Source organism: Rousettus aegyptiacus, unplaced genomic scaffold, assembly GCF_014176215.1.
Source record: "Rousettus aegyptiacus isolate mRouAeg1 unplaced genomic scaffold, mRouAeg1.p scaffold_m13_p_12, whole genome shotgun sequence".
Taxonomy (NCBI): domain Eukaryota; kingdom Metazoa; phylum Chordata; class Mammalia; order Chiroptera; family Pteropodidae; genus Rousettus; species Rousettus aegyptiacus.
This window is the reverse complement of record NW_023416287.1, coordinates 8,833,927-8,846,439: the sequence shown is the minus strand read 5'-3', so window position 1 is coordinate 8,846,439 and position 12,513 is coordinate 8,833,927. Positions and strand designations below refer to the sequence as shown.

The 12,513-nt window shown below is 51.7% G+C and overlaps 1 protein-coding gene across 2 annotated transcripts in view; it reads right to left on the bottom strand.

Annotated features, from left to right (window-relative positions):
* Positions 1 to 12,513, bottom strand: part of PREX1 (phosphatidylinositol-3,4,5-trisphosphate dependent Rac exchange factor 1) — a 172,707-nt gene that overhangs the window by 16,693 nt on the left and 143,501 nt on the right. Inside the window, exons 19-27 of one of the 2 annotated variants that reach the window (XM_016143709.2) lie at positions 11,726 to 11,811; positions 9,823 to 9,959; positions 9,027 to 9,147; positions 6,835 to 7,022; positions 6,390 to 6,551; positions 5,505 to 5,715; positions 4,817 to 5,093; positions 2,290 to 2,496; positions 883 to 971 (exon numbers count right to left, since the gene is read on the bottom strand). In XM_016143709.2, the coding sequence (XP_015999195.2) occupies positions 883 to 971; positions 2,290 to 2,496; positions 4,817 to 5,093; positions 5,505 to 5,715; positions 6,390 to 6,551; positions 6,835 to 7,022; positions 9,027 to 9,147; positions 9,823 to 9,959; positions 11,726 to 11,811 (1,478 nt within the window). Of the gene's footprint in view, positions 1 to 882; positions 972 to 2,289; positions 2,497 to 4,816; positions 5,094 to 5,504; positions 5,716 to 6,389; positions 6,552 to 6,834; positions 7,023 to 9,014; positions 9,148 to 9,822; positions 9,960 to 11,725; positions 11,812 to 12,513 lie in introns of both variants that reach the window. The other variant, XM_016143708.2, reaches the window with a different exon arrangement.

Below are 12,513 nucleotides of genomic sequence, written 5' to 3'. Positions count from 1 at the left end.
TTGCGGCAGAATATCTTATGTGATGAAATATTTATCTAAAGTTCAGCGATATCTTCAATTTTACTTGAGCTTCTGTTAAATTGCAGTATAATGAAAATTAAAATTTCATGCACAGACTACCTCGGGAAGGACACACGAGGCAGTAGAGACAGTGGAAGCTTAGGAACTAGGAGGCTGGGGTACAAGGGGGGGATCTGTCACTGTCCGTATCCCATGCCTTATGAATTATAAACCATGTGGATGGATGACCTATTCACGAAATGGAAATTTTAAAGGCTGAAATCAATGACACTTAAAAAAAAGTCAGTCTTTCAGAGTATAATCTAACGTATAGAATATTATTTATATATCTGTCTTTCCATCCGGCCCTCCACCCACATGTCCATCTGTGCAAAATTATGTGCTCACCAGTGATCTCCAAATGTAACTGATGGTCATTTCTCAGGGAGAGGATGAAGTTCTGACTTATTTTCACGTACTTCTTCTAAACTTTTCTGTGTCATTTGAAATTTTGGTCTGAGCATGTGTAATTTCTATGGAAACTACCCGTTCCCCCTGTCTTAGTGATTTCAGAGCACTCGTCACGATCTGTGATTGCACCGTGCACGCTTTTATCTGTTCGTGTCCACGCTGTTTCACGGAGGACGCCAGCTCCACGAGGGCCAGATCTTTTGTTTCGTACACGGCTTTGGCTCCAGGCACAAAAGAGGTGCTCAGTAAAAGATGCGGAGTGAGCGAATAAAGGAAAGACACTACCATACTATGCTAGACGATACAAACTAATATAACAAAGTATATAAAAAAAAAAACAGAACTAAACGAAACGAACTCTTGCGAGGGAGACCCCCCCCACCCCACCTCGAGCAGAGCCACCGCACTCACCAGACCCCATCTCGTCACTGCCCAGGTAGGAGCTGTTACTTCTCATGCTGGTGCAGGACAGGACGGAGTCCCGATTGCTGTTACACTCACTGCAAAGGGGCAGAGAGGAAGAAAGGAGTCACCCTCCAGCTCACACCCACTTCCTGGAGCACAGACAATACCCTGACTCCTTGGCTGGACGACCGGCCCAGAAAAGGACGCTGCAGGCCGACAGCCAGGGGCAGGGACCGGGAAGGTTGTCCTGGCTGGTTTCCTCTGTCTGAAGGTGGATAAACATTTCTAGGCCCCAGCACAGAAACGCAGAAACAGTAAGAGGACAGTGAATCGCTTTCATTTGGGTGTAAACTCCTGTCACTCCCTTCATGGGACAGCCTTGTCCCTTGACACCCCTGTACATGCCATATTTGACCACACGGCTCTGTGTTCTGTCTCTCCAGCCTGGCTGAGACCGTCATGGAGAGACAGGGACTGTGTTTGCTCAGCTGGTGTCCCAGGAACTCAGAAGGTACAGGAGTCAAAAGCTGCAATCGTGAAATTCTTTCCTTCACCTTTTTGACAGTTAAAGGAAAAACCGGAGGACCTTGAAATGTAAGAATGGACATCTAGAGAGATGGAAAAGTTTTACATTATGGACACAAGGCTCTGAGAACACACACCACCCAGTTACACCAAACATCTCATTGCACAGACACCAAGCTGGAAACGTGGACCAGTCAGATCCCTCGAAGACGGGAGGACTGGGGTGAAGGCTTTCCCCTCATCTTCTACCAGGTCTGTATTTTGCCCACAAACAACTGAAACGCCCAAGACTCTAACACGACGATCACATGCTGCGTAACCCACAGTGCTTGTTGATTTGTGGTAAGAAATTCCATTTACTCACTATAAGGTGTATTACACAAAACTGAGTTTTTAGTCCATTTAACTCACTAATTAGGACTTCGCTGATCTTGTTATGATTAGCTGAACCAATAGAAAAACAATTCAGATCCACTCAGAGTTAGGAGGCAAAACAATTGTCTTCCTCCTTGGAACAAGTAAAAACAATGTTGCTGAAACCGTGCCTTGAGTTGAGTTTTAAGACACCACGGATTGGATCGTGACTTTTTCTCTGACCACATTCCGTCAGCATGTGCAGCAAGGAACTGGAGCGGAACAGGTGGGCGGTGTCTACAAGGGGACAGACCCTGAGTCATTAGCCTTGGGGCAGGGGAGCTGAGGGGGACAGCTGGGATGTGCTTTGGGGCCTTAGATAACCCCCAGAACCACATGGTCTAGTGACAGTGGCCCTAGCCACTGCCTCCTGGGAAATTTTCCACTAATTCTGACTCTTCCACAGGTCGGTGGCCTCCACTGTCCCACCGGCCATCCATGTCAAACCCCACGTAATGCCCGGGGCTAACCCACCTATAGGAGTCGCGGTAGCTCATGGTGTCATGACCTGAGTCTTCCTGGTCCTCCTCAGACACCTTGAAGCACACTTTCTTGATGCCCCCATGGTCAGTCCTGTCCATCTCGCTCTCTTCACTGACCAGTGGGGAGGACGAGGCCTCCTCGGCCAAGGGCGGATCGCAGGACCCGCCCGAGGTGGGCTCCGTGATGGTGGACAGCAGCCTGTGGGAGCAAAGACTCTGAACTGACAGGCACAGGCCTGTGGCTTTGATGGCCTCCACGGAGGCCCCTGGCAGGGCCCTGACCTCAAGCTTCACTTTTGACCCTAAGCAGAAGGAACCATCAAATGCTTTATGTCCCTTCCCTGAAAATCCCACCGACAATGCAGGCACGCATACGCCGTCCCTTTTGTAGGGGGCATGAGAGACAGAGGTTCTTTATTGTATGGACGAGCTACACAAGGTTTGACGGCATAGAACGCGGCCAGGAAACTGTCTGTAAAGGCCCAGAGAGCACATCTTTTCAGCTTTGTAGGCCACATGCTCTCAGTTACAACTAGTCAACTTTGTCACACTCCTGTGAAAGTGCCATAGACAGTATATAAAGGAATGGATATGGCTGTGTTCCAATAAAACTTTATTTAAAAAAAAAACAATGGGCTGAATCTTGCCCCATACGCCAGTTTGTCAAACCGTGGCACAGAGTATAATGGTCGAGCACACAGGTGTTTAAGACAAACCCTAGATTCTACACCCAATGCTCCCACTTCCTAATTTAGAGACGTACGACAAATTATTTAACCTCTCTGAGACCGTTTTCTCATCTGTAAAATGGAGCAGTACAGTATCTATGTCTTGGGCTGCTACAAAGATTAAGGGAGTTAAAATACATAAAGTGCTTAGAAGAGTATCTGGGGCCTTGTAAGTGATTGAAAAACCTTGGTTGATATAATCCTACTACATCTCAGTGAGGTCAGTATTATGATCAACACCATACTACAGATGAAAAAATCGAGGCTCAGAGAAGTTTAAATGACTTGCCCAGCTAATAAGTAACGAGGCCAGGGTTCAATCCCAGGCCTCCTGGCGAAAGAGAGAGAGAGAAAGAGAGAGAGAGAGAGAGAGAGAGAGAGAGAGAGAGAGAGAGAGAGAGAGAGAGAGAGAGAATGTGTGTGTGTGTGTGTGTGTGTGTGTGTGTGAGTGAATCATGGACAATTTCCATCACACACAAAAGCAGAGGGAACAATATGAAGACCCCTAGGTACCCAGCAGGTAGCTTCAACAATGGCAACTCAGGGTCCACCTTTGTTTTCTCAATCTTTCCTTCTTATTTTTCTGGAGTGTTTAAAAACATATCTAAGGAATCGTAAATTTACCCTATAACCACACTTCCATATGTGTCTCTAGCACATAAGGACTTTCATTTAAAGCAATAGTTCACAACTGGGGGGTGATTTTGCTTCCCACCTACCTCACCAAGGAAACAAGTAGTAATTTAGCATGTTTCCTGAGAAGGAACATTTACCAGCTTCCACAGGAATTTTTAGTTGTCGCCACTGAAATGGGGTGAGGATGGGTTGGGGCTACCAGCACCCCATGAGTGTAGACAACAGGGATGCTGGTAAATATCCCACAGTGCCCAGGACACCCCGCCCCCTAACGACACAGAACCATCCAGCCCAACGTCCATAGTGCCAAGGCTGAGAAACACTGTTTTAACCTTAACCAGACTGTTATTACGATACCTGGCAAAATTAATAATTCTAAATACGGTCTAATACCCAGTCCATGTTCAAACGTCCCTGATGGTCTTGAAAGAGTCTTGTCACAGATGGTGTGTTAGACACAGAGCCCTAACGAGGTCCAGATGCTGCGCGTGCTTGATGTGCCTCTCAGGTCCCTCCCCTAACACATCTTCCTCCTCCCCGCACCTGCGCCCCATTCTACCCTCATCATTTATTTTTTAAAGCAGCCAGGTCCTTTGTCATCCAGAATCGCCCGCCCTCTGGATTTGGCCAACTGCGTCCCCAAGGTGTCACGTCACCATCCTCTACCCTCCACATCCTACACCCAAGTAGGGAGACCCAAAGCTTTGATTAGAGAATGGTTCGACTTCTGCTGGCGAGAACACTTGGTAGGTGGAGCTGTGTGTCCCTGCTGCATTACACCGAAAAAGACATCGTGTCCAGCTGGCTCTCTTTCTGCAATGTTAAAATTATGAAGTTCCCCCAAACCTTTCACCTAATAGTTTTAGCCTCTACTGATGATTACTGCCAACGTCCATCATTTCATTGAGTAGTGGTTCTCAATCAGGGGTGGTTTTGCCAAAACCCCATCCCCACCACCATCACCACCACCAAGGGGGCATTTGGCGATGTCTGAAGGTATTTTTGGTAGTCACAACTGGGGATCAGGGATGCAACTGGCATCTAGTGAGACTAGAGGGTACCACTAAGCAGCTTGTGGTGTACGAGACAGCCCCCGTTACAAAGAACCCTGACTCTGGCACTTCGCTCCCATTCCCTCGGGGAGCTGGGGCTCACCTGTTGATCTGAGTGACATACTGCTTCATCTCCTTCAGGGCCACGTCCAGTTTGGTAAAGAGCTGCAGGTAGGCATCCTGGATCTCACGGTCCTCCTGCTTGAGGAGGAAGCTCAGGCCCCGGTCCTCCAGTCCCAGAGCCCCATTGGCTGACCCAAAGCTGCTGTCATGGAGACCGTGGCATTGGAGGTCCCCATCCACAGCAGGCAGGCACTTCCAGGACGGGGCCGCCATGGTGGTGATGCAGTGCTGGGTGTAGGACATGGGGTTCAGGTGGCCTACATGGGAACAGGGAGAGCTCACTTGGAAATAGTGCCCAGACTCCCACAACCCCCGTTTCTAGGATCCCAATGAATGAGAACATTTTTAAGTCTTCTTTTAATCCGCTAGATTACTTCAAGAAGAAAGTTTTGGTTTGGTGCTAATATGCTTTTAACCACTGTGATCCTTTCCCTGCCTGGAATGCAGACACGATGACTGGTTCTCTAGCAGCTATTCTATACCACGAGGTATCCTTCAAGATGAAAGCCACATCTAGAGAAGATGGTGCAGAAAGACAGAAGGAGCCTAGATCCCTGATGACCGTGGAGCTGCCTTTCCAGCTCTAGACCGCTGGCCTCCAGACATGTTTTGGTTTAAGTATCTGTTGTGAAATCCAAACACAATTTCTAATACACACACACAGTTACCTTGCTCTGGGTCAAGGCCGATGAGGGAGGGTTTACGACCGAAGCGAATACTGAAGGACCTGCCAACCGAGGGAGTGGTCTTGGGGTAGGACACTTCCATGAGGTTGATGTGGCAGTTGGTGGGGCAGAAGTCCAGGCCACACAGTGGATGGAGTTCCAGGGGTGCTTGTTTGAAGGGTGGGCTGACTCTGCTCTTCAACTGGGCTGCAAACTGAGAAAGGTGAGGGGCGTGGGGTCATGCGTCAGGGGTCTGGGAATTCTGGCCCACCCCCAGCACCCACCCCATCCTGGCCTGGGCCAGACGTTCCAAATTGGACAAAATGCCAATAGCGCCGAATTTAAAAGTGGATTCCCCTGCACTGCCCTTTACTGGATCCAGATGTCAGGGAAAGCCGGGGCGAGTCCGAGGCCCGAGTACCTACCCACATTCACTTCTCCACTTCAGCTGCACATGTGAGCTGTCCTGGAGGAACCAACCGCCTCTCCCCGACCCACGGTCCATGAGGCTCATCCCTCCCACCCCTGCAGGGACTGACTGGTACAGGCTCAAGCAAGGGACTTAAACCAAGCCAAAAAAAGCTCTCGTCAAGCTCCTTTTCTACTGGGGTTGCTAACGTTAGAGTTACTGGGGACCATTTTGTCACATGAGAAGGGCCTGCCTGAGAGCAAAGCTAACACAGGAAGTCAAGAGAAGGAGAGAGGTCACGTTCTTGTGACAATGGTATCTATTTGGACGTCTGGATACAACCATGCCTGAAGTTCACCTCTGGACTTTTCGGTAATATAAACCCGTATATTCTCCTGTTTGTTTACGCTAGATCAGGGTGGGTTTTGACATTTCCAACCCGAACACCCCAGTGGAGACCCTGTAGGGTATACTGGTACCTCCTGGTAGCAGACAATCCTCTGGCTGATGCGCTCCAGCTTGGTGTCGCAGATATTACGAAACTCGTAATGGGACATGGTCTTGATGTTGTTGTTCAGTGCCATGAGCCGCCCACAGTTCTGCACGAAGACACCGTCATCGGCAGCAAAGGCCTCGAGGATCTGCGGAAACAGTTAATGGCTCCTGAGCATTCATTAGGTGGCAGGGAGGGCCTCAAGCGGTTCATCTGGGGGTGACTCCTTATAAAACCCCTGCGAGATCAGGTCTGTTACTGGCCCATTATGCAGATGAGTAAGTCAAGGCTAAAGAGATTGATAACCCTCACAAGTCCCGTGGCTACCCGAGTGGTGGGGCAGGGACTAGAATTTGGGGCTCCAGGCTAATTCTCAGGAGATGGAAATCGGGCTCCTCTACCCCCCAGGACAGGGCAGTGTCCAGCAAGACCTTGGCTGTGAGGCCGAAGCAGCCGCGGGGCTCCACGATCTTCTCCAGCACGTGACACTTGACACCTGCCGTGCTCACGTACTCATACACCACGCCATGTTCCAGGTGCACGTTGTCCACCGTTAGGCTGACCACAGGGCTGTCCTCATGCAGGCTCAGCTGAGGACCCAGGGACATCAGGGAGAAGGCTGAAAGCCAGAAGGACAGGCAACTCTGAAGATGGGGCTCTACCCAACAGCCAGCCAGCCCCCTGACTGAGCACCATGGACAGCTCCCACTAGGCGGATGAGCCTGTGCTGCAGCTCTATTCATTTTTGCCACCCCACTGCTGTTCACCCCTCGTCCTAGATTTTCCCTCTAGAAATCAACCCCTGTGCCCCATTCCCAGTCTTAGTGGCTCAGCAGAGGAGATCACGCACCCATACCCTCCCCCGGAGGCACAGACTTGATTTCCCCCGTTTCCCGTGATTGGTTTAGGGATGAGCATGTGACCCAAGCAGGGCCGATGTGAGTCGAGTCTGGGACTTTTGTTGGATCTACACAGGGAAGACGGCGCTCTCTTTTTCAACTGGATTCCAACCTGCAACTGTGGGAGGGAAACACCACGTAACAGGGAAACCAGGACAGAGGGAGCAGGGCTGAGAACTGGAGAGAAAGAGGCTCCTCGTGAGTGTATGGGAAGCGCGGGACTGGTCAGGCCCGATGCCTGCACGACCTGATTCAGATGCTGCAGTTTCCTGCATCGATGTTTCACGTAGCCCAGTCTCAGTCCTGACTATCCTGGGCTCAGAGAGGGTAAGTGACTCCTCAGAGGCCACCGAGCTATGTAGTGATGTATCTGGGAAACGAAGCAGGAATGGATGACAGACGGTAACTAACGCATGTGTGAAGTGAAATAAAACAGGACAAGGAGACACTGGACGGAAGGGCTCACCTAGGGCACTAAGGGTGGCCTCTCGGAAGAGGGGGTATTTGAGCAGAGAACTGAGTGAGCCGAGGAGCATGAAGTCCTCCAGATGGGAACCTTGCAGGCAGAGGGACGCCAAGTGCAAAGGTGCCGGGCGGGAGCCCATTGGGTATTTAAGGACAAGAGGCTGGAGCGGATGGAGCAGAGAGGACGAGCAGGACAGCGACGAGAGGTAAGGGTGGAGGGCCAGGCTGGGGTGGAAGACCATCCCACTGGGACCCACTGGGAGGTTTTGTTCTATTTTTCGAGGAGAAGTAATGCAGGACAGAGAGGAGTGGGCAGGCGACTGCAACAGTCCTGGTGAGAAATGATGGTAGCTTGGACCACCAGGGATGGAGGTGGTGGGAAATGGTCAGACTCTGGATGCGTGAGGAGGACAGAGTAACGAGGTGTGCTGCTCACATCAAGGTGGAGGAAGAGAGGAGAAAGAGAACAGTCAAGAAGGATGCTGATGGCTGGAATCTGGAAGGATCGAGACGGGCCACCGAGGGGAGGAAGCAGGTTTCAGGGAAAGGTCAGAAGTTGAATGTGGCCATGAAGTCTGCGATGTCTTGGACATCTGAGGGGTGGCAGGTGGAAAGGCAGGTCCGGAGTTCAGGGCTGAGGCTGCACTACAGAGATTACATGGGAGCTCGTGGTAGGCAGAATGAAGGTCCCTGAAACATGCCCACATCCTCATCCCCAGACACTGCAACATGGCAAGGGGAAATTACAGACGGGGAGTCACAGATGGAGTTAAGGCTCTAATCAGATGACTTCACAGCGGGATTATTCTGGATGACCCAGGTGAACTCGATGCAGTCACAGGGTCCTTAAATGGAGAAGATGGAGGCGGAATTGTCAGAGAGATGGCTAGGTGAGAAGGACTCAGGCCGACATCACTGGCTCTGCAGATGGAGGAAAGGGGGCATGAGCCAAGGAATGCAGGCAGCTTCCAGAAGCTGAAACAGGCAAGTAAGTGGTTCTCCCCTGGAGCCCCAGGAAGGAATGCAGCCCTGCTGACGCGCCGATTCCAGATCCGAGGCTTCCGACCCCCAGAACAGTTAGAGAGTAAACGCGTTGTTCTGAGCCACCAGGTCTGGGGCTCTTCGTTGCAGCAACAGTGGGAAACTGATACAGAAGCGACGGCATCAAGAGAGACTGGATGGGATCAGAATGGAGTGTAGACAGAAGAGGACCTGGTCCCCACCGGAGTCTCTGTCACGCAGCCTACCTGTCCCATTACCTGAGTCAGGCTGGTCTTCCTCCCGAGTGCCCTCACCACCGGGGTCCTCGCCGGGCGCCTCCTGGCTGGCGCGGGCCTCCTGGGCATCCTCGTGGGTGTGGTAGACCCACTGGTACAGGCCCTGTGCGGGCGGCAGAATGAGTAAGAGGAGCAGCCACGACACCGGGAGGGACAGGGCCAAAGGGCAAACCGTTCTCCAACCCCAAAGCTCAGATTTTAGCCTGCAGGTAACACCACCTTTAGAAGGGCGTCTAAGACTTTGTTCTGGAACCTTCCTGAGAGACCTCCAGTCACACACTGCCCCACACAGCTGGGAGTTTTAAAAATGTAAGTCAGATCCATGGGAGCAGAAAACTTGTCTCTCCTGTGGCCCCAGGACAGGAATGTGTCAGGCACATAGTAGGTGCTCAATAAACATTAAATGAACCAATAAATGAGTGTCGCCCTCCATAGAACCCTGACCCCCAACCCAAGCATAACAGCAATTTTTACCATCCACATGACCGTTTTCCCAGTGTGCCTACACAGTAAGAAAAGAGGGTCCTAGCACACTCATTTCACAGCTGTGAGAGCCGAGGCCATGAGGTATCACAGGCGAGCCCCTCCGGTTTAGGGAGGCTCAGGGGGCACAGGGCCCAAGCCGCACTCTGTCCCGCCAGGCAGGCAGCCCCGCCCCACCCCACCCAAAACACTGGGGTGCCGCCTTCAGGCTTTCCCACAGAGGAAGGAGGGTGACCTGAGCCCCCACCCCACTGAGCAGGGCCTCCCCAACCCCCTTGGCTGCTGGGGGGCTCACCAGGGCCTCTTCTCGGTGGTTCCGGAATGCCTGGAAGTGCTCCAAGACTTCAGGGGCCCCGTCATTCATCACGTTGTTGCCGTTGACCTTCAAGATACACTGGCCAGCACAGAGCCCTGCGGCCACAGCCTCTGAGCCTAAGGGGAATGGGCGTGCTTGAGGCCGAATGCCAGGTAAAGAGGGCTCGGGGCAGTGACAGGCAAGGGCAAGTATCCACATGAACACTGTCCCCCACCGAATCCCGCAAACACACACTCAAACACCCCACCTCCACTCCTCCCACCCTGGAGCCACTCTCTGATCCACTCCAGTGGGAGGGGCCGGGACTGGCATCCCCATTTTGCAGAAGAAGAAACGGAAGCTCAGAGAAGTAGCAGTTAGCCCAAGGTCCCACAGCAAGGAAGGCTGGACTTGAACCCATAAACGTTTCACTCTAGAGCTTTGTCTCCATTAAAGTTCCACAACAACCTACAACACTGAGACAAAGATCAGCCCCATTTTGCAGACAGGAAAACATAGGTTCAGGGAGGTAAATTACTCTCTCCAGGTCATGCTGCTAGGAAAAGCCCGGATTCAAAGCCAGGTCTACTAGACTCCAAGTGCATGTTTTCTCCACCTATATCACAATTCCCAAACTATAGGTTTTGGACCCCAGAGTTTTACATGGTTAGCATAAAGGTTCTGAAAATGCAGAGGAATGCCATGCTTTGCCTGTACATGGGAGAGTATCAGGCCTGTATGGTGTGATAGTGACAAATGCAGGCCTGGATCCCAGGGGCTTGGGTTCAAACTCTGCCTCTGCCACTAACCAACTGTGTACCTCCAGCAAGTTTCTTAACCTCTCTGTGCCTTGATTTCCTCCTATGTAAAATGAGGGTACTAATAATATCTACTCAGAGTTCTTGAGAGATTCAGTCAGTTAAAGCATTTGGCCTCATACCTGGCTCTTAGTACGTGCTCAAGAAATATTAACTGTTTTACTATTTTTGCCTGGTTTACCTATAAACACCTCATCTTCTCTAGAGATGCTCTAGGCAGGGTTTCTCGCCTCAGCACTGCTGATATTTGGGGCTGGGTGATTCTTTGTGGGGTGAGGCTGTCCTGTGCACTATAGGGTAGTCAGTAGCATCTCTGGTCCCTGCCCAGGAGAGGCCAGCAGCAACCCGCCCCCAGTTCTGACAACCAAAGATGTCTCCAGACATTGACAGATGTCCTCTGGCAGGTAGAAACCACTGCTTTAAGGATAAATAAAATATGAACCCACTTTAAAAGATTAACGAATTCCCAGTAGCTTTCTGTCATGACATGCATTTTCTTAATGCATTTTAAAAGTATAACTATGAGCACAAAAGTGGGCAATTAATGTTGAAACTCTAAAAGTGGGGCCCTTAGGTGCAAAAAGGGTTGGGAGCCTAGTATCTCAGACCTGTTTGGTTTCATCTCTGAGATGGAGTAACCCCTTCGACACAGAAAGCAGACATCTCCAACTGTTGACCATGGGCTGGATCTGGCCACAGAAGTGTGGCTGAAATTCCCAATTCTGGCTTTTCTTTTTTAAAAAAAAATCAAATCTGGCAAGAGCGGGCCCACATTCCTGCCTGGCAATGAAGAGCTGGAGCTGAAGAAAAACTGCCCCTGTTAGAGTGAGCGGGTGTTTTTTTCTCACCTTACCCATAGTCCTCACCACTCCCTACTGTCTTCCTGCTACCCAGCTGTAACTGCCTGACCCCCCGCAGGCACTCGCAAGCTTTGGCTTCCAGCAAAGAAAGGAAGTGACAATGGTGCACTGTGAGGCACTGAGGCGCGAGCCTGGTGGTGATGGTTCGGGCCCCTCCGAGCTCCAGCCGCACACACAGACCTGGCTCTGCACGCTGCCCTCTCCGTCCGTTAGGCTCCCACTCACCTCTCCCCACAGCGTAGACATACGGCGGGGCGGCTCCGCGGATCTGGAAGCACAGAGCCTCTGGATGGTCGGGGACTTTGACGATCCTGCACCGGGCAGAAGCAGCCATCAGGATAAGCAGCATCACTCCGCGTGACCCAGAGGGCCACCCCGGGGAGCCCCTGCCTCCCGGACTTCTAGGAAATCCAGCCCAAAACAGTAGCAGAGCCAGGCTTCCCAGCCACCAAGTATACAGAGAAACCTCACTTAACTGAAGCCCGTGCCAGGACCTCCGGTTAAGCCGAACCACCGGCCTGCCCTTGGAGCTTCAGTCCACGCACGGAAACTCCACATCACCCTCCACCTCCTCCATCGCCCTCCCGGGGAGAGGAGGCCTCTTGGCGGCACCTCAGCCAGTGAATATTTCATTCAACGATCACAGACGGAAGGGTGAGAAGTGGCCCAGCACACCTCGGTGCTGACTCTAGAAAAATGCCCACACGCGTCCCCTAGAGAACACCGTCTGAAAGCCCAGCTCTTGGCCGCGCTGCAGGTGGGACCCCAGAGCGGCCCAGGGGCGGCGGGTGCCGTTAATGCAGCTGTCTGCTTCCCCATCGCCGGTGTGGCCCCCACACCCGCCCACAGGTCCATCCGGGCCTGTCCCTCCCGTCCCCACCTTCCATCTTGGGAGCCTGTTCTCAAACCCCAGCTGTTTCCAGAACTTTAAAAGCAGGCACCTTCCACTTGGGTGATTTCTGCCACTTCCACATACCAACCAAACTATCAATCATTTTCTATAAACTGGCTTG